Below are 20,414 nucleotides of genomic sequence, written 5' to 3'. Positions count from 1 at the left end.
ATCTGGTGTTAGGTCCAGAGTATTCCGGAGTCAAATGCGGATTACTCCAGGCTATAATCCGGATTAGCGACGCGTAAATCGCAGGATGCCAGAAATGACAAACCTAGACCTTTTGAGGTTGTTGTGCTGATAAAAAAAGAAGATTTCAGCATTATTCTTTGGTGTTATTCTTAGTATTCGTACAGATTTGTACAGCCCACCAGCAATGGGTTGTCAACGAAAGGAAATGAGAGAGGCGTAGACCTCTTGAGGTTTTAATGAAGATATTCTGGAATGTCCTGAATGTGTCGCGGAGTTACTTCGAGATGACTCCACAAAAAAAAAATTGATTTTATCCAACACAATTTGAATACACACGCGGATACTTACTATTTTGTAGCCGATGGGATAGATGTAGTTTGGCGTGTGGAAACTTTGCAGCTGATGCGGTAATAGTTGTCCCACGTTCAGGAAGATCAAGCTGCCCACCCGCAGCAAATTGTTCGACTCCGAGTGATGCATGACCGACGCCACCTGGCGGCTTTCGTCCCGTTCGACGTATACCCGGCGCTGTACACTGAGCGTGGTTAGTTCCGAGTCCTTCTCCGTCTTGGGCGCATGCGTCTGGCACATGGTGGATTTGTTCTTGTAGAACACACAGCTATCCTTCATCGCGCAGCTCAGATGGTACACGTTGGCGCAACGCGTCTTGAAACATTTGACCGTGGCACCCAGGTTGTTGCAGAAGGCACACACCGAGGTCAAACTTTGTTGGAGCGCATTTTCCAGGTTCATCAGTGCACCGTTCACCGTTTCGTACACACCGTCCGACCACAGGGCACAGTTGAGATGTACCCATTTGTCCACATCGTAGTTGAGTAGGCGCGAGGGACCGTCAGCCACACCGTCGCCGACCGTATGGCAGAAGATGCAGCGCCGCGTATCGTCCGGCATCTTCGGTGCGGGCGTCACGGTGATGTTCATGCGAAACAGTGTTTCGGTTATTTCCTTTTCGCTCGGCTTCTTGAACCGCTGCACACCGAAACAGTTCGGCGTGTACACTTTGTACCGGATGCCCTTCATCTGCTTGGCCGGTGGCGCGCCGGACTGCACGTCTTTCTCTATTCCATCGTCCACATGTTTCTTCTTACGTTCTGCGCTACCGGGTTGCGAGTCTTTCGTACCGCCGGATGCGTCCTCCATTTCCACATCGTCTAACAGCTCCTGCTTGATTTCAACCATGCCGGCCTCTGGAAGGGTGTCTGCGGTTGGTACACTCTTGTCGGGTTTGTGGTTCAGCGTAACGATGTTTTCGCCTCCGGACGGTGATGCTGCGATGCTTCGTCCGCTCTCATCCAGTATGTTTGTTGGACAGCACTTAAACTGCCGATAGCACTGTTCGTCACAGAAGTAGAGCTCTTCCGATTGCAAATCGTGAACACTGTTGTCCCCGTTGCCGGCAAGCAATGGAAACTCGGCCGCACTTGCGATGATTATGTTGTTCAGTATCACCACATCACAATGTCGGCAAAACCGGGCCGATCCATTCAGGATGGTTTGAATGTCGATCGATGTACCTTCCTTACCATCCCTGCCCTTTGTACGGTACAGACCAAGCTTTTGGCCGGTTGGCGACGCGGTACGTTCCACTATTTGGTATGTAGTGGGTGGTGGAATCTCCAACATGTTGGCCAGATCGCGCAAAACACCGAAAATATCATCGACGGCCGATGAGGTGAGTGTTAGCGTGACCGTTACGTTGCTGGTGTCCTTCAACGGTGTTGGTGGTCCAAAGCGCGATTTCACACCAAGCGTATCCTTGAACCCTTCATTTTCCTTGTTGCTGTCCGTGACATTCAGTGTGCCGTTGGCGCGTACCGAGTCGGCGGACAGTGTGATGCCTTTGCGTAATCGTATTGGAATTGGCGCCAGTATTGGAATCACCGGTGACATCTGCCTGTACACGGTCATTTGATCGTCATCGCTCGGTTCCTCCTTGATCAACCGTAGCCCCGGGAACCCGATGGGAGAATCCCACCGTATACATTCCGGACTCGACGTGCTGATGATCGTATCTGGAGAATCGAGCTCACGATCGCGCACAAACTCATACCGCTGGCGGTCCTCCATTTCGAACTTGATCGGTGCAAACTCTTGATCGTAAAATCCACGCTGGATGGAAACAGGTGTCGGTTCCGGCGGTGGGTCCTTTATGCCGAACGGTTTCGTGTTGTAAAAGTCCGCCACCGAGGGGATGTGAGCATCGCCGTAACTACCGGCCAAATCGCCACACGCGATCGAATAACCCTTCAGGTTGGTGAACTTTAACAGATCGCCGGTGCCAAACACCGAACAGACACCGTAATTGCGTGGCAGCTCCGGTTCCAGTATCTGCATCGGCGGTAACTGGCGCAGCTGTCCCATCAAGTTATCGATGCACGTGTCGTAGTCTTCCTCCACTTTGACGGATTTTTTCTGCTTTTTCTTGGCCTGATTGTGCTGGTTGTCTTTGTTGGACTGAATTTGCATCTGACGGCGATTTTTCTGATACTCGCGACGCTTTTTCTTCTTGAGCTCGAGCGCAATTTCGGCGGCTCTTTTAGCCGCCAGCTCGGCGGAGTTACTGTCGATTGGTTCCTCCTTTACGACTGCTGTACTAACCGGTAGCGGACCACTTTCCGTTTTAACGACAACAGGTGAAACGCTTGCTGCCGCAACCGAATCATTGCTGCTCGGGGGCAGTGGCGATTTTATTGCTGCTGTTGTTTGAGCCGTCGCAGGTGCTGCGGATGGTGGCATCGATACCGGAGGACCCATCGTTGAGATTGGTAGTGTCGTAGCTGAGCTGGTTGTGCCAGTTGTGGTGGTGATGGTGGACACCGAAGTCGCACTACTGCATAAGGATAATTCCAATTCTTTCTTTACTTCAACCGGTGTATCTCCAGGTCCAGGAGCGACTGGAGATGGCTTGGATAGTTGTTGCATATTGCCGGCAGATGGCGTTGGAGTAGGAGTTCGAACCGCCGTTGTTTCTCCAACCTGCACTGGACTCGGTACGAACCGTTTCTGCTCCTCGGTCGGTACGTTTTTAGTCGTAACAGTCACACTAATGCCCGCCTGCAACGCCGGCGTAACGCTTGAGGTTGTTTGCGTGGTCTGAGGATCACGTTTCGTGATGGTTACATTTGTATCGCCAACATTTGATGCAGCGCTCACGGACACTACCACGGGAGCATTTGCAGCTTTGGCCTGCGATTGATTAGTTTGCTGTGGAAATGGTTGGGCGTTCGGTGGCTGATGCGGTTGCTGCTGCGGCATACTCGACTTTGCCGTTGTTTGTAGTTGTTGGGAAGTAACGATCGATGGTTGTGACGTTTGTATCTGCGTTACGGTGATCGAACCTGATTCAATTTTCACCGTACCCTGCGCGACCGTCGCGGCAGGAACTCCGGTCGGAAAAGTGCCCGCTGCCGCCGCTGCTGCGGCCTGTAGCATTTCCTCCTTTTTGATACTAGCAGCAAGCATATTGGCAGCTAGATTCGGTGTCGGATGGCTCGACGATATGCCGGATGGTTTGGAGACAAAAGAAGTTTCTCTTGAGATGAGTTTCGTTTTCGTTGTCTCCGCCGTGCTGTTACTACCCGCACCGGAGCTACTGGCCGTAGTCACTGCCATGGTTGTTGTCGTAGTTCCGGCCGACATGCTGGTGGATGAGTTTGTTAGCGCAGTCACAGTAGATGAGGCCGTCGAAGCCGCAGTCGTCGACGACATGGACGTGATTGCAGCAGCAATCGACGGTATGGCTTGGGTGCTGATGATTTGAATCGCTGGAGGATTTGCCGATGGTGGAATTACGGGGCGCGCCAGTTGCGCTTCGAGTGAACTGACCACACCCAAACTTGGGGCACGCTGGCTCGTGATAAGACTTGGCACGGTGCGACCGATCGGTGACGGTGTCGGAGACGATACCGACGCGTTAGTACCGCCACTATTTTGCAGAAGCTGCTTCAGCAGTACGTTTTGCGAATCCTCCGACTTGGATGCGGATCCCGACGACGTCATGGTGGAGAATTTGCATCCGCTACCGGTGCCAGATGTGTCTGCCTTCGCCTGATTACCAACGGCTGCGGTCGATGAAGCGGAAGTGGAGCTTACGCTTGCATCATCTGATGCACTGTCTACCGGTTCGCTTTTAACGACGTTCGTTGCCTCCAGACTAAGCCGCTTGCTCAATATCTGCGACGCAGTTTCACGCCCATGCACGTGTGCCGGTGCCTCATCGGTAGATTTGGAACGCCGGAAGGAAGCCGCATTCTGCAGCTGACTCTGGAGCAACGTGGTAATGGATGATGGTATGTGGCTGGTTTTTATTAGCGGTTGCGATAGTGTAGCACTCAAAATACTCGCAACGGGAGTCGTTGTAGTTGACGTGACGTTGATACTCGTTATAGTAGCGGCCCGTGAGGTGCTCATCACGATAGATTTGGTTTGGCTACCGGACGTACCGTCACCGGTTGCCACCACGGTGCCTAAGTTAAGTATCCTTGTCTGTCCCGTTGCTTGGTTGGTGCATATGATTTGCTGAGCTGCCGAACTCTGCATCGGTGATGCAAGCGGCTGAACCTGCTGAGATGCTTGCTGCTGTGTGGCTAGTGCTTTATGTTGCTGTTGGTTTGCGTTGCTGAGGATTGTCGCAATACCACCCGTACTGTTCGTATCCACCGTGGTCGTGCTAGTCGATTTGCTCGTGGAGTCACCCGTGGACACTACGGTTGGGGTGGCCGATATCTTCACAAAACTACCACCTCCGGTAGCGCTCGGTTGGCTCTGTATGATGACACTGTTGCCGGCCGCCAACTGTTGTGGTTGATGAGATTGTAGCTTAATTTGCTGTCCGCCTTGTGCCTGCTGCGTTAGTACCACAAGCTGCTTCTGTGTGTGGTTTTGACCCGCCTGCTTGTTCGGCGTGCGTAACTGTTTGACGACCAGAAAGTTACCACTGTTGCCAGCACCAATTGTTTGGCCCTGCAGTCGGCTCAGTTGGAGCTGTTGTGTGATCAGCTTCGTGCCGGGTATTTGTGTTATGGTGGTCGACGTTAGTGGCGTTCCAGCGCTCTGTTCGGAAGTTTTGATCAGGTTTGTATTGCTGGCGATGGCCGCCGCCGGTAGAATCGTTTTTCCCGACACCGTTTTCAGTATGCTAGCAATCGTTTCCGTTTTGCTCATGTTGTCACCCTTCGACGGAAGTATCGTATCGAACGTTATGGTGGATATGTTGCTAGCTGCCACCGTCGATGCGTTCGTGGTGGATACTCCGGTCGCCGTTGTCAGGATGGATGGTGCCACGGACAGTACAACGTTCGGTGTACCAGCACTGCTGACTGTTACATTCGCCGCGTTCGATACGCTTATCGAGGACATGATGGAACGCACCTGCTGGGACACATTCATAGCATTGAGCGTTAGCTCGTTCGGTTGCGACAACGGTGATAGCTGGGGCATCGACGACACGATTCGTTGTCCCGAGGCACCGGTCAGGATGGGACTGCGCGAATTCTCGCGCGATTTAGCTATTACATGTACCGGAATGATGTTCTGTTTGGTCTTAACGCCCGATTCAGTCGTTTGGTTCAGCTCCACATTACCCGCATTGTCCTGACTACTCTGTCCAGTGGGCTCAACCACGTGTTTTGCTGCACCATCTTCCACAGCAGCAGGAACTTCCGATTTGTCCAACGGTAGCTGCTCTGTGTCTTCCTGGCTGATCGAACTGTCCGGTGAGATGGAATCATCTTCAAAGATTTTGGTCGGTAGTGATGCATCCTGTGTCACGGTGAGCGACGATAACTTCGCATAACTAAGGCTCGGCGAGGAAGATACTTTCGGTTTCGTAACCGTTTTCACCACTATACCCTCGATTTGTTGCTGCGCGCTGGCGGAAGGTAGAACAGTGCTTTGCACCACGCCGAAACTCATGCTCGTTGCAACGGTGGAGGCGCTGGTTTGGTTCGAATTCGTACCAGAGGTGATAGCCGTTTGTTGTGTGGATTGTTGTTGAATTCCTGTTGTTGCGGCAACCATGGACGGTTGGCTCGTCTGAATTTTTATCTGTGACCCGACAGGAATTTGCTTCTGCTGCTGTATTGTTACCGCTCCACCAGGACGCACGAACGTTTTCGTTACGAACGGTGCCGATTGGTTTAAGTTCAGCGAAGAAAGCGTTACGATGCTGCTCGTGTTTATTTTCTGCCCAGCGACGGCAATCACGGTACCACCGGACGGATTCTTCGAAATGTTGCTGATCGACAGCCCGCCAGATGTGTTGATGATTTTCTTCGAATGTGTCGCAAGCGTTGCAGCTTTGCTCACCGCATTCTGTTCGGCGCCGGCCGTTTTAGGCGGTGCGGTGGCCGTCGGAAAGCTTTTCAGTATCGGCACCGAGATGGTGGTGTTGCCGATTGACAGCTTGGCGGTCGATTCGGTCGCATCCTTCACGAACCGCTGATGGCCGGCCGCAACAATCGGCCGGTTCTGCATTAATGCTTGCTGAATGGCAATCCGCGCTGGGTACGAGATTGACTTTGACTGCTGCTGTGGCAGTGCAACTACCGTCACTTCCTTCTTAGGAGTGGCTGCTTTATCAGCAACCTTCTCTTCCTTTCGCGTGCTTGCGGGTTCAGCTTTGGGCGCGGTGCTTTGCACTTCCGTGGTGACGACTGCCGGCGGTGTAGCTTCCTTAGGCCGGCTATCGATCATTGCTTCAAAATCTTCCGCTGTCGTACCGATACTGCTCTCGTCAATGCTCTCCACTATCTCTATTTCCGAGCTGCCCAACAATGGTTTGTCCTTGGAGCTGTTATCGACGGCATCGATCAGCAACTCCACCGCAACCGTCCGGGTGTCCTTCTTTGCTCCCGATACTGCCGAAACGCTCGATCCATCCTCGCTGTCCACGCACTCAACCACGTCATCCGAAAAGAGATTATACTCGCCGGCAGCAATCTGTGAATCCAGCGGACTACCAACGATTTCGTATCCCGCTGGGGTACCGGTACCGAACGGCTCCATAATTGCTTCATCCCCATCGACACCGTGCTGTGCGACCGAATTCAGTGACACTTCCGTACCCACCAGCGTCTTATCATTATCATCGTCATAATCTAACAGTCGCTGCTGTTTCTCATCCGGACTGCTGTCAATTACCACGATCTCTTCGACGTTGGAGCTGCTGTTGGTGTTGCTGCTAACCACCACATCCGTACCACCACCAACCCCTACCGGCTTCAGCGTCACACCTACGGCGTTCATTACGCCGGCCGCCGGTTTCTGCACGATGGTTATGCGATTTCGATGTTGAATAAACGAACCGGTGGCGTTAACGGTCGGCTTTCTTACCTCGGACGAAGCGGTAGCTTGTGGCGTTCGTGTTCCGGAAGATGTGCCCGCGTTAGCACTTGCACCAGACTGTTGCTGTTGTTTCTGCAATTGCTGCTGTTTCTGAAGTTGTTGTTGCTGAAACTGTGCGACAGGGTTCGTGCGCTTATTGCCCCGGGCATTGCCCCACATGGGGGACCCACCACGAAGACCGAGCTTGATGTAACCAAACTTGCCGAATGGCAGCGGTATAGGGTTGGACGGATGATTCATACCACCACCACCACCACCGGTATTGGAATAGCCTTCACAGTTCGGCATCGATTGTGGACGCATCAGTTGCTGCTGCATTTGTTGCCCTTGTTGCTGTTGTTGTTGTTGTTGTTGTTGTTGCAACTGTTGTTGTGGTTGCTGTTGGGTGTAGTACATCATCGGGCTTTGAGGCATCGGTGAAGATGAGGGTGTATTACCACCCCCATGACTCAAGAGTGGTGACGGTGGTTGCTGATGAATTGGACTTTGCTTTGCATAATTCATCTGTTGCTGCTGCTGTTGCTGCATTTGCTGTTGTTGCATTTGCTGCATTTGCAATTGTTGTTGTTGCTGTTGCTGCATTAACTGCATCTGTTGTTGATTAGGTTGCTGTTGTTGATGCATCATTGTTCCAGTACCAGCGGTACCACCGTGTTGCGGTGATTGTTGTTGCTGCTGTTGTTGCATCATCTGCTGACGTTGCTGCTGCTGTATTTGTTGCATACGCTGTTGCTGTAGAAACTGCATTGTGCGTGGATCCATCGTCTGTTGCGATTGTTGTTGTTGCTGTTGTTGGTTCATGTTGCCTCCCGGTGACATGATCGGCTGTGGGCTACCCAATGGAGAGTTATAACCAGTTCCGACAACAGCACCCGGTTGTACTTGGCGAATGTTTGGATTTTGAACCATCATTTGTTGTTGCTGCTGTTGCTGTTGTTGTTGCTGTTGCTGCATTTGAATACTGTTTACAACACGCATACGAACATTCGGATCGTTCGGTATGGTTTGGGGCCTTACGAAGCGTGTTTGCTGTAGCTGTTGCTGCTGTTGAAGCTGTTGTTGCGGCATTTGTGAGTTCATCATGGAGTTCTGCATCGTCATGCCCTGCTGGTTAAATTGATTGCCAGGGCTGGGCACCATGCGTCCAGCACCACCGATTACCAGTTGCTGTCCGGCCATACGATGCTGCGGTGAGGTCATACGAGGTGCCGGCGACGTCAACCGCCCTGGCAGTGATGGAGACGGTGAAGGACCACCGGGACCGGGGCTGAACGGATTTTCATCGATCTGTGAATGCGGTGTGCCGATACGGGGCGAAGGTTGCATCGTACTGTACGGTGACATTGCACTGTTCGAGTTCGTATGATTGCCACCCGGGCTTTGCAGTACGGATGAGTTTACGCTTGCCGGTCCTGGACTGTGGGACAGCAGCGGACTGGGCGAGTGCAGTGGACTTTGATTGGGCTGCAGAATGGGGTTGCTCAACGGTGACTGTACGGGTGGATGATACAGCGGTCCCGGTTGCGAGCTCGGTGAGGGTGACATGAGTGGTGACGGTGGCGCTATATGCGACTGTGCCGGTGAGCTCCCAGGTGCTCCGACCGGTGTTGTCGAACTGGATGTATGTGGTTTGTTTGACTGATGCTTCGTTTTGTACTCCTGCAGTATCACCGAATGTTGCCTCTGCTGGCGTCGAGCATTTTCTAGCTGCTTTTGAATGATCGTATGATCCGCGGTGATTCTTTGCAGCTCCTTCGCATCGTGCTCCGTTAGCTCGTTGCCCTGTTTGCGCACTTGCCGCTGTTTGGTGTTGAGCTGTTTTTTCACCTTCCGTAGCTTCACTATTTCAGTTTCGTAATATTTGAGTTGGTTCGATAGCACTGCATTCTGTTGATTAAGCCAGTTTTCGTAATTTATCTGCAGCAAGCGATCCTGTTCGGTAGTGATCGTTTCGGGTGGTTGTGGTGGTTGTGGCTGCAAGTTTGCCTGGAACAACGGGATCGTTTTGTTGGCCGTCGGATCAGTTTGCGGTGGGACTGGGGCGGTACCGGTCGACGAGGGCGAAGGAACGGTTGTCATAGAAACCGTCGTATTTTTTGGCAGCTGATTGATAAGCCCGCTACTGCCAGCAATTTGAGACTGTTGTTGTTGCCCCATTACATTAATACCCGAGTTTGGTGTTGATTGCGTCGATGTCATTGGGCGCCATTGTGTAGTCATTCGCTGTTGCTGCTGTTGTAGCATAAACTGACCACCGCTAGGTGATTGCATTTGTAGTTGCTGCTGGTGCATAACCGTGGGCGATTGAAGCTGCTGGGTTGGGTTTTGCTGTGTAGCTACCATACCCTGTTGTTGCTGTAAAGGTCGGCCGGCACCTTGCTGACTATTTATCAACCTATCGTAATCCTGCAAAGGGCAAATAATTCCAAATTAATCATTCTGAAAGTTCAACATTAACTTATGTTTTACCTGATCGTTCATCATCCCTTGATTGGGTGGCATTTCACCCGCATGCTGCAGTTGGTTGGCCTGTTCGCGCTTCTCTTGTTCCACCATGTCTTCCAGCAATAGACGCTGTTCCTGCGCAAATAGAATGACGCAAAAAATAAAAGAATTGATAAACACACATCATTACAAATAGTTCGCTTCTACTACTATACTTATCATTACTTTAAACGCTACATTACGCATCAAGACACGGTTTGAAAACATGTTTCAAGTGAAGACATCTAATAGCATCTAACAATAATTCCAATATAGCGTGAAGATTAAACCTAGCCCAACTACGGTACACTAAGTTGAAAGAAACAAATGGTTCTGTTCGTAACAATTTATCACACAACGTGTAATGGAATCTCCACAATCTGAGGCACATGGTCATATAGTCATAATACCTGAGCGTGAGCAGCACAGGTAAGAAAAAAAAACAAAAAAAAAACAGTAAGTATTGCGGTAGAGACCGAAGCGCTGCACTAGCAAAAAAAACCTAATTCCTATTCGCATTCCAATTAGACAATTACGCACAGAAGTAAAAAAAAAAACATAAGAAACAAACGCTGCGTACATATGATCGACATTGTTTCGTGAGCGTGTGTGTACAATAATCTACGCCGGTTAAGTTAATTCATAAAAAATAAATAAAACAAACAAACAAAAATGCATTTACGTCCCATTGCTTGCGTTAATTTATTTACTAAAACTAGGCGAGCGAGCGAACTAGCAGGTGTGATCAGTTGTGAAACTTCCACTTCAAACAGAGACGCTAAAGTGAAAAGTGTCCGATCTGCGAACGATTTGCTGAAGGACATGGGTGCAGATAGTCAAGTAATTGTACGGGTGTTAGCAAGAGTAAAAGGTGCGCATTGCCCGGGAACCGGTGGGTGTTCTTGGTGGGATCTCTCACCTTAAGCAATAGCGATCGGCGCGAAGAAGTATTAGGTACACAGTAGTGCGTGTAATATTTCGCGCAAGGTTGCTGCTGGCATTCACAGGAAAAAGAAAAGATAAATTCGTTGATCGAAAAGCCATTCAGATCAGTTCACAGATTATGATGTATACGGTGGACAGCGACAATGGGTCGGGGGTTTTTTTTTAAATTTTGTAGTGAAACCCACTTTACGGCATACCATTCACAATCCAAAACAAAACAAAAAATGCTGTATTGCATATCGCTGCAACGGGGTTGCCAAACAATCGTTAACAAAAAATCATTGGAATACATGTACAAAATTAAATGATTAACAAATAAACAAGCACATTAAAGAATTCCAAACCAAAAGCTTAACTGATTTGCGCGCTCAAATTGGGGGGTAAAGTATCCATTTTACGTATCGGATACGTTCAGGTTTGTCTGGTTCCACAAGACAACCATGCGTGATTTAGTTTGGTTAATCGTTCTAACTTATTTAAAACACGTTAGTTAAACTTTTCTGCACACACTGCGCCGGTATTCGATTCGTCAATCGACTTTTTCAGAAGGACTAGACACTGAAGAAGTTAAATAAATATCCAATAGTTACACTTACCTGCATTGGTTTGCCACTAAGTGGCATGTTTGGCCCAGATTGGTTGCCGGGATATGGTGGAGGCGGTTCTGGATAGGGTGGAGGAGGTGGCTGACCAACAGCTCCAGGCACATTTTGCTGTTGTTGTTGTTGTTGCAGCTGCTGCTGCTGCTGAACATCCTGTACCTGCGGTTGCAGTTGTTGTTGTTGTATCGCTATTTGTGATTGATTGCCAATGCCTGCGTTGAGCTGCTGTTGCTGATGTGACTGCTGCGCCTGAATTGGCAGGTTGGCCGACGTCTGTATCATTCTGTTACCCGCCATTTGATGTATAATTCTTGGTTGCGGTTGACCGGTAGGAATGATATTCTGCACCATGCCCCCACCACCATTCGGGCCAAGCTGTTTCAACTGCTGCATACGATGCTGTTGGTTCATGAATCTGTTGCAAAAGAGATCACGGCAAGTCAGTAAAGTTTGTTGAAGCAGAATGCAATGGAATGGGATCGTTTCAACATACCCAGCCTTCATGGTTGCAGTTCCGGCAACGCCAATAGTTCCATCCGCTGTCATCATTCTAGGCCCGCCAACTATCGTATTTTGTCCGACGACAACCCCCTGTTGTAGCTGCGAACATAACCAGAAGTTTCATTTAGTATCCGTTTTAGGTAGTGTTGGATGAATCTGATTCAGCTTCATGAGTCTGAAGGAATTTTTGCACTAAATGTTATGAATCTCTCCGGAAACATGATTTTGGGGGTTTTCTTATGAAATAGAATTCTCTGAGGGTTCATGAATCTTTAAAGAATCAACTACTGATTTGAATGACTCTCGATAGGTACATTACGCATTACGCAACATTGATTTTATGTTTGGAAAGAATGATTAGTAACTACAACTGGCTACGTAACGGCGAATGCTAACACGTAAAGTATTCTTTAAACTAAAATTACCTGTTGTTGTTGCATTTGTTGCATCGAAGGTTGCCCAATCATGTTCGGTCGGCCCGTTTTCATTTGGGTCGCCGTCGAGAGCTTCTGTTGCGGACCGGTAACGGAAGTTAGCATCTGCTGCTGTCCAAACTGTTGCTGCGGTTGTTGCTGTTGCATCATCTGACTCTGAACAGTGGCAAAGTTACTGTTCTGCATCGCATTTTGTCCAACTACACCCGAGTTTGAAAGGTCTTGCTGTACGATACCACCTGCCGCCATGTTTCTTGCCACCGTCGGTCCGACCGGTTTAGTTTGGGCTTCCATTTTCTCAAACGTGGAGTCAACATTCTCACCCTGCTTCTGTCTTGTTTTCGCTTCTGCCTCTTTCGCTTCGTCGTCCAGCTCTAAACTATCGAGCAAGTTGGACTTTTCACCATCCGTTGTATCCAGTTCGGGATCGGCATACTCCAGAATGTTGAAGTGATCACCCATTTCGGCTGTCAACGAATCAAGCAGCTCCGCATCATCGTCATCCAGCTCACCCAGCAGATCACCAACACCTTCGACCTCGCCCATGCCGGTATTGTCTTCCTGTTCCAGTTTTTCCAGCTCCGCGCTAACACTGTCCGGAATTTCGGACGATCCGTCCGACTGTGGACCCGCAGACGGTGTTTGTTGCGTATTTTGACCACTTTGTTGCTGTTGTGGCGTTTGGGGTCCACGGACAATGTTGTTCTGGGAAGGCACGTGAGCTTCACCTTCGCCCGCAAGCCGCTGGGCTAGAAGCGCTATGTTCTGCTGATCGGTTTGGGAAGAGGTAAGTACTTGTGATTGCTGTTGGTTCATTAGCTGTTGCTGCTGTTGGGAATGTAATAGTTGACCGTTGGGCGTTACAAATTGTGTTCCATCAGGGGCATTGGTTTGGCCCACAAACTGCATACGTTGACGTATTATTTGGCCGGTCTGTTGTTGCTGCTGGTGCTGCTGCTGTATCATACCTTGCTGTGTTATCACCATTTGATTAGTGCCGGCGGTGCGAACAATTTGCTGCCGTACTAATATTTGATTGTTCGTTCCTAGAACGATATTTCCAGATGGACGAAGCATTGTTCCAGGCATGCGGGGCCGTGCCATCATATTTGGTGGCAGCGGTTGTCTGAAAGTTCCCATATCCGTAGGACTAGAAGGCATTACTGTTCCTTGGGTTTGTACTATTCCTGTCTGTTGCTGTTGTTGTTGTAGCTGCGATTGTTGATGAAGCATTTGTGATGATTGTTGCTGTGTTTGCTGCTGTAATTGTTGCTGTTGTTGATGTTGTTGTTGTTGTTGTTGTTGCTGCTGCTGAAGCTGCTGTTGTTGCTGCTGGAGTTGTTGTGACTGTTGTTGCTGCTGCTGTTGGTGCTGTTGATCGTCCATAAATGCTCCTGGCGACTGTACCGATTGCGGTGACTGTTGGGTGGCGGTCTGTTGCATTAAGTTTGTTCCGCCGACTGTTGCCCCACTGACAGGATTGTTGGGAGCTGGTAGCTGCTGCCGTTGCAGCAGGTCACGAAGCTGTCTGTTTCCTTCCTGAGGCGATTGAGCAAAACCTTCCGAGCGCGGTGATGCAAACGGTGAGTTTTGCATAAGATTGTACAATTCGCTTGGGCGCGCGTACACCGTTGGCCTGGATGTACCGGTGGAAAATTGTGGCCTTGGTGTGCCTGGTGCTCCACCGGGATAAACCGAATCCATCGTGTTGATACGCATGCCCGTCGGTGTGCCGGCCGAATTCGTTCCCATTTGTGATCCCGTGTACGCCGGGCTTCTGTTCGTAGCCGCAACCGGACTTTGGTGTCCCATCGAACGGGGTGTCTGGGGAGAATGGTGCACTGCGTACGTATCGGCCATACCCTCGGATGGTGGCCGAACGAACGGATCCATGCCGGAATGCTGGCTGGCTGGCGATTCGGGCAGCATATCATGCGGTGATTGGGGCTGCTGTGATTGCGGCGAAAAGGGACTCAATGGCATTCGTACGGTTGGACCACCGACATGAGTCTGTATTTGCCGCTGTTGCTGCATCTGTACCGGCAGACCCCTCGCCGGCATACCCATACCGGGATGCTGAAAGCTGCCCGACACCGGACTGGATGGTGCATTCATTCCCATCGTTCCGACGGTCGGTGCCATGCGGTTCTTGCTGACTGGCGACACAAAGGGTCCGCGAGAATTGGGCGATGGGCTTGCCATCGGTCCAACACCGGCAGACCCAATATCAGTCGCCACCTGTAGCTGCATGGTGGGATCTACAAGCAAACAATAGATTTGTGATTATGATGTCAATGTGCTGCTGCTATGCTAACCAATAATATGTACGTACCACCTTGCATCCTTTGCTCAGGTAGTAACAAATGCTGTTGCGATTGTTGCTCTCGGGCGCGTTGCTGCTGCAACTGCTTCCATTGCCGCTCTTGTTCCGCTTCACGCATACTTTTCTGTTGTGCATTGATCTTATCTTGATCCTAAGGATACAGAAAAACAAACCAATTAGAAAATAACATTTATTTTTAAACCATTTTTCTTCTATACACTTTTTAGTGCCACGTATTGTACTTGAAAGGAAGCAAAAAAGTAACTAGCTATAATGAAGAAAACCATCAATAAGAGTTCATCAGCCGATAAATCATAAAGAAAAAAAAACAATGCCATCAATACAGTACATTAGGAGTTAAGGAAAAAGACAAAATCTATGTTCGGGAAAATTCAGCAAAAAGCAATGTTCGATTTACCACACGAAATCTTCAATGCACAGGAACCGATAAAAGGTATTTATATGAAATACCATAAAAGAGGTTTGATATTGCTCATTTAAATTTGGTTTTAATCGCAAGAGAGAATGCAAAAAAAAACTAAGAACCACCTAAATCTAAACATTACTAAAAACAACAAGATTTTAAATTCGATCACATCCAGTAGAGTGCAAGTTGTGCAAAATAAACTCATGAGAATGTATTCCAAACATTCCATCACAATACAAATCGATGAAAGGATATAACAAATAATGATTATTAAATATAAACAATAAAACAATGACAAGAAGCGAACTATGCAATAATGGAAAATGGAACAAATTACGGGAAATGTAGCAAAACGCACAACCAAACATGTGGCAAGAAGCAAAACAAAAACGACACATTAAAGCAAAAAGAGTTGTATGATTGCGAAAAACAATAAACATATAAAAGCCACCAAGAATAAATAATTTACAACATTTTCAAGCGGGCGGGTTAATTACAACTACTTATTTACATGCACACATACAAAATAGCAAATACATCATAATGGAACTATTTATAGAAGAATAAATAAATTACGCTTTAAGTAATATAAAATCGTTAAAACCAAAAAAGAAACAATACAACATTAATTCTCGGTTAAAGTAAGAAGAAAACTATTTCACAAAATTACATTTTTAACATGACAATGAATTGGAATAGAAAAATGATAACAAAAACACTACGTACAATTACCTCATAAATGGGAACAATTGAAAGAAACAAAAAACAAAATTGTTTAAAAGAAGGAAATAAAATAAATACATCCATTATGAGAAGATAAAAGTTATTCAAAAACAAGCCGATTCATCTAATTCCAGTACCAGTAATCTAACCACAATTATTAGCCAAAATCAAGTGACAAAATCAAAGGTAAGTTAAAGGAAAAGTCCAAAAACCAAAAAAAAAAAACATTAGTTTTACGTTTTCTATCGTTTAAAATTCTCACCATTTCGGGTGCGGTAGTAGTAGTAGTGGTAGTAGTAGGAGCAGAATGGATACTAGCATTACTAGTTGTGGTAGTACTTGTGATGGTGGTGGTAGTAGTAGTGGTGATGGAGGAAGTAGAAACAATAGCTGTCACAGTACTATTTGCAGTTAACATACAGGAAGTATTATTGGTGGTGGTAGTGGTGATGGTGGTGGTGTTGGTAGTGGTTGTTACATTGGTGGGATTGATGACATTCGTGTTATTGGCCCTATCTGACAGTGACGGTGTACCGCTAGTGGTATGAGCTCTATCGATTGCGCTATCGGGATTGATGCTGCTAATAACAATGCTGTCCTTTACATTCGTATCAACGGTTCTAGCAGATTGATCGGTTAGCATGTTTCCGGCTGGGACCGGCTGGGAGGAAAGCGTAACACCGGTGGAGCAGTGATTCGTTTCGGCCTGATTGCGTCCCGGCTCGCTGACAATCGGCGCCGATGCAAGCACCGTGTAGTGGGAAGGAGGTTGGGCGGTAGTAATACTTTTATTGGCAGTCGCGATTATTTCGTATCCCGCAGTGCCCCCATCTAGCGACGGTAAGGTGCGCATTATTTCACCAGGTGTCAGCACCCGTATTTGTTGATCGTTTATGTTCATCACCGTTACCGGGTTTGCACCGATGTGTGCCGTCGTCACTGCACCGGATGCACCCGGTGTTCGGGGCCGCTGTGGACTGCACACCGCTTGACGTCCCGGGCTTTGGGTTTGGCTGTGCTGGCCAACCTGAACTTGACCACCGCCGGTGGAAATGAGTATTTGCTGCTGTGATCCATCCGGGCACACATTGATCAGCTTGTTAATGTTGGCCGTGCGGGACTGAGCGATCACCTGCTGGGGGGCAGCAGTACCGGCACCATGTTGATGCTGCTGCTGCTGGGCAGCAATCTTGTTAATGGTCTGCAACGATGCAGCCAGTATTGGTGATTGAACGGAACCGGTGGAACCGGTCCCACCGCTAGTAACAATGTTAAACGTTTGCGGTACAAATGCCGGTCGTATATGGGCGTAGCCACCGGGACGCAAAATCGCACCCGAATTTACGTTAAAGTTCCCATTCGGGTTAACGGTCACATTGGGTGCCGGACCGTTCCGTAGCCCGAACTGATGGTGATGGTGGTGTACGGTAAAGTTGGATGATGCGATCGTGCCGGGCGACGCAATTACGTTCGGTACGAAAATGTTCGTCCTGCTGTTACCGATCGCTAGCGTTTTCATCACATGCGTCGGTGGCATTGCCGGGTTTACCAACACATTTACTGCGCCCGTTGTTTGCTGCTGTTCCGAAGGATTACCCGCGGGAAACGGTTGCCTTTGCGCAACGATTTGCTGATGAGCCGGGACGTGTTGTTGGGGTTGCTGCGACAGTGCCGGTCCGGCCGATTGTCCCATTGCTGTCAGGCTGGACAGATTGATGAACGTGTTCGCAATGTTGGCCGCCACTACCAAGTTTGCTTTGGATCCGCTACTCGCTGCAACGGTACTACCGAAGTTGCCGACCGTAGTCTGAACCGCGCCCGATGGGCCTTCGGCCGCGTTTGCCACCGGTTCCGGTGGGTTGGTGCTCGACGGGCGCACGATCAAGTTCGACGTTGCATTATCGCTGATCGAGAGCAATGGGTTTTGGGTGCGGTCGGACGAGATGCTACCATTCCCGGCCAATGAACTAGTGGATTGTGGTGTGGTGTTAATGATGGTGGTGGTGTTTTTGAATGGTGTTGTTTCGCTATGGGTTTTATGTGTGTACTGAGCTTTACTACCGTCACCATGAACTGAATCTAATGATGCATTCGTGTTAGTATCGTTAGAAGAGGAAGGAGGTGTGGTATTACAATCGCGTATGGCACTAAAAACATGAGTATTATTGGAAGCAGCGGCACCGAGCTCGTCTAAGCTATTATTGCCATCATCCAAAGAATTTCCTTGCACCTCTAGTAGTTGGGACTGTAGCGGCGCGTTCCCGTGCAGCAGCTGCTGCTGTCCGAGTGATGTCTGCTGCTGCATCGATTGATGAACACCGAGAGAATGCTGCTGCTGTTGCTGTTGTTGCTGCTGCTGCGGCTGCGAATGATGATGGTGTATGTTGATTTGATGCTGCTGAACCAAACCGCCAGCCGCCACCGTTTGGTCCGAACCGATTAAGATTGAACCCGATTCCGTGGTTAGCGATCCCGATATGTTCGATGATGAGGAACAAGAGGGAGAAGATGCGGACGATGGGCCAACAATGTTCATCGTACCAGAACTATTGCTATTGCCATCTTTGGGTGATAATTGTGGTACCTGAATCGATTCGGGATGGGGAAGTGTTGCAAATATATGATAACCATAACCATATTGTCTTAAGTGTGTGTATGTTTTTTTTTTGAGCAAACAAAAAATAAAACAATGAAGAAACAAAAACAAACAAAACGAACGACCGCGCAAACGAATGAACGAACGAACGAACAATTAAACAAACAAACAAACAACAAAGGAAACAAAAGTACATTGTGCTTTCGAGTAGACAGAGAGTGTGTAGTGGTGGTGGTACGGGATGTGTGTTGGTGGAGTTGGTGTAACTTTGGACGGTATTTGAGCTGGAAGGCTCAAACAAAACAATCTAAATGATGCCTTTTGTTTCCGCGCATTGGAACGATGGTGATCGTGAATCGATAACATTAGGTTAGATTGCGAAGAATACACACCGAAGGGGCCTCACTTATGCGATCTGACATACGCACAGGAGTGAAATGAAGAATTATATGTAACGCCGATAGCGCATCATTGGAAACAACCGGGGACCGGGTGTTAAGAAAAGCGCGATTTTGAGCCCCAGTAGGGAGGGTGATGAAATCAACAAGAAAACAGTGACAGTTATGCATCGCAAAGAGCTACCCTCTATGATGATTGATGCGCGAAACTAATGAGCGAGACATTTACAAAACTAGCTAACCTTCTAGTTGGGGGCGGGGTCGATGGGGTAAAACAAGTTCAATCGTATGTTAGTCACACAACACGTATGAAAAAGAGAGAGAGAGAGAAAGAGAGCGAGAGCCTATACTATGCATATGAAACGGTGTGCTAAAGATGAGAAGTATGAATTTTGCAATTAACTATGCACCTCACAAAAGAAACGATGAATGATGATAAAAAAAAACACACAAACATTTGGTATGTTCTTGTTGTGGGTGTAACTATAGCTTGCAGATAATGCAATCATTTCGTACGACTTTGTGTAGCGATCATACAAAAACAAAAAGAAGGTTACATAAAATCATTAAAAATAAAAAGAACAAAACAACTGATGGCAGAACGGAAATGGTTGAATAGTGTCTTATGGTGCATCGTTTTCTCTCGACTGGATATAAGGGCTTTACAAACTGAACAAAGGAGCACCCCCGGCGAAACGTCGGTTAGTGCGCAAGTGGTAAACTCTCTGAGCTGACTGAGCTTTTGCAAACGATTCTTACAATATTAAAATCTTTATATTAATTCGTGGCAGCTTACTACACGGTTAGCATTACTAACTTTTCTCTATATCTATTCGCCTAAAATCAAAGCAACCAGCAATTTAGGGCGGTAAGATCATTCAATAATGATCACAAAAAAAGAAATTAATGGCACATCATTCGCATAAAGCTGATGATTCGCAAATACTGGTCGTCTTTGAGAGACGCTCTTTATAACAGAAGATCGTGAGTATGTCTAGATTCGACGGCTGTCGAATCCGAGAATCCGCAATATCATTTATTAGCTCTTTCAAGCAATAAATCAATCAGTTTTTTTCTTTTTCTTTAGCTGCACAACATCCTCATTGAGGTCTGCCATTTCTGGCTTTTTTTGACTTTATTTACCCGCAGCCGGATAGTCAGTCATACTGGCTTTAGTTTTGTGTCTCAAACTCCTAACTCCTCCCGCGTCCGATACTGTGTATCTCGCGGACCAGTTGCATTCGTTTCTAATAACGCACGACCGGAAGTACTATGCCACGAACTATCATAATGATTAGACCTAATGATTAGACATTGTTGTTTGATTGTACGAATAATCAAAATTAACCATATAAATGAAAAATCATTTGCACGTGGAGTAAATACCTGTTGCGTTTTCTTCATCTTGCTAGCCGAACGATTATCGCGGGCCTGCTGCAGAAACGGTTGCTTTTCCTCGTTCGACAGCAGCCGCCACCGTTTGCTGATTTGCTTCCAACGGTCATTCCAGTTCGGGAACTCCGTTTTCAGCTCCGGATGGCGCATGTTGCAGTATAGTACGGACGAAATCGTTGCCATGTCTCCCAGCACTGAAA

General features: G+C 48.1%; 1 protein-coding gene across 1 annotated transcript in view; it reads right to left on the bottom strand.

The window, feature by feature from the left end:
* Positions 1 to 20,414, bottom strand: part of LOC128718549 (histone-lysine N-methyltransferase 2D-like) — a 30,450-nt gene that overhangs the window by 1,323 nt on the left and 8,713 nt on the right. Inside the window, exons 8-15 of the mRNA XM_053812171.1 lie at positions 20,206 to 20,408; positions 18,056 to 18,409; positions 14,685 to 14,826; positions 12,344 to 14,610; positions 11,911 to 12,017; positions 11,412 to 11,832; positions 9,856 to 9,966; positions 370 to 9,792 (exon numbers count right to left, since the gene is read on the bottom strand). Coding sequence (XP_053668146.1) covers positions 370 to 9,792; positions 9,856 to 9,966; positions 11,412 to 11,832; positions 11,911 to 12,017; positions 12,344 to 14,610; positions 14,685 to 14,826; positions 18,056 to 18,409; positions 20,206 to 20,408 — 13,028 coding nt within the window. The remainder of the gene's footprint in view (positions 1 to 369; positions 9,793 to 9,855; positions 9,967 to 11,411; positions 11,833 to 11,910; positions 12,018 to 12,343; positions 14,611 to 14,684; positions 14,827 to 18,055; positions 18,410 to 20,205; positions 20,409 to 20,414) is intronic.

This window comes from Anopheles marshallii, chromosome 2 (assembly GCF_943734725.1).
Source record: "Anopheles marshallii chromosome 2, idAnoMarsDA_429_01, whole genome shotgun sequence".
In the NCBI taxonomy this organism is placed as follows: Eukaryota; Metazoa; Arthropoda; class Insecta; order Diptera; family Culicidae; genus Anopheles; species Anopheles marshallii.
Note: the sequence above shows the minus strand (reverse complement) of the source record. Positions and strands in the feature narration are given on the sequence as shown.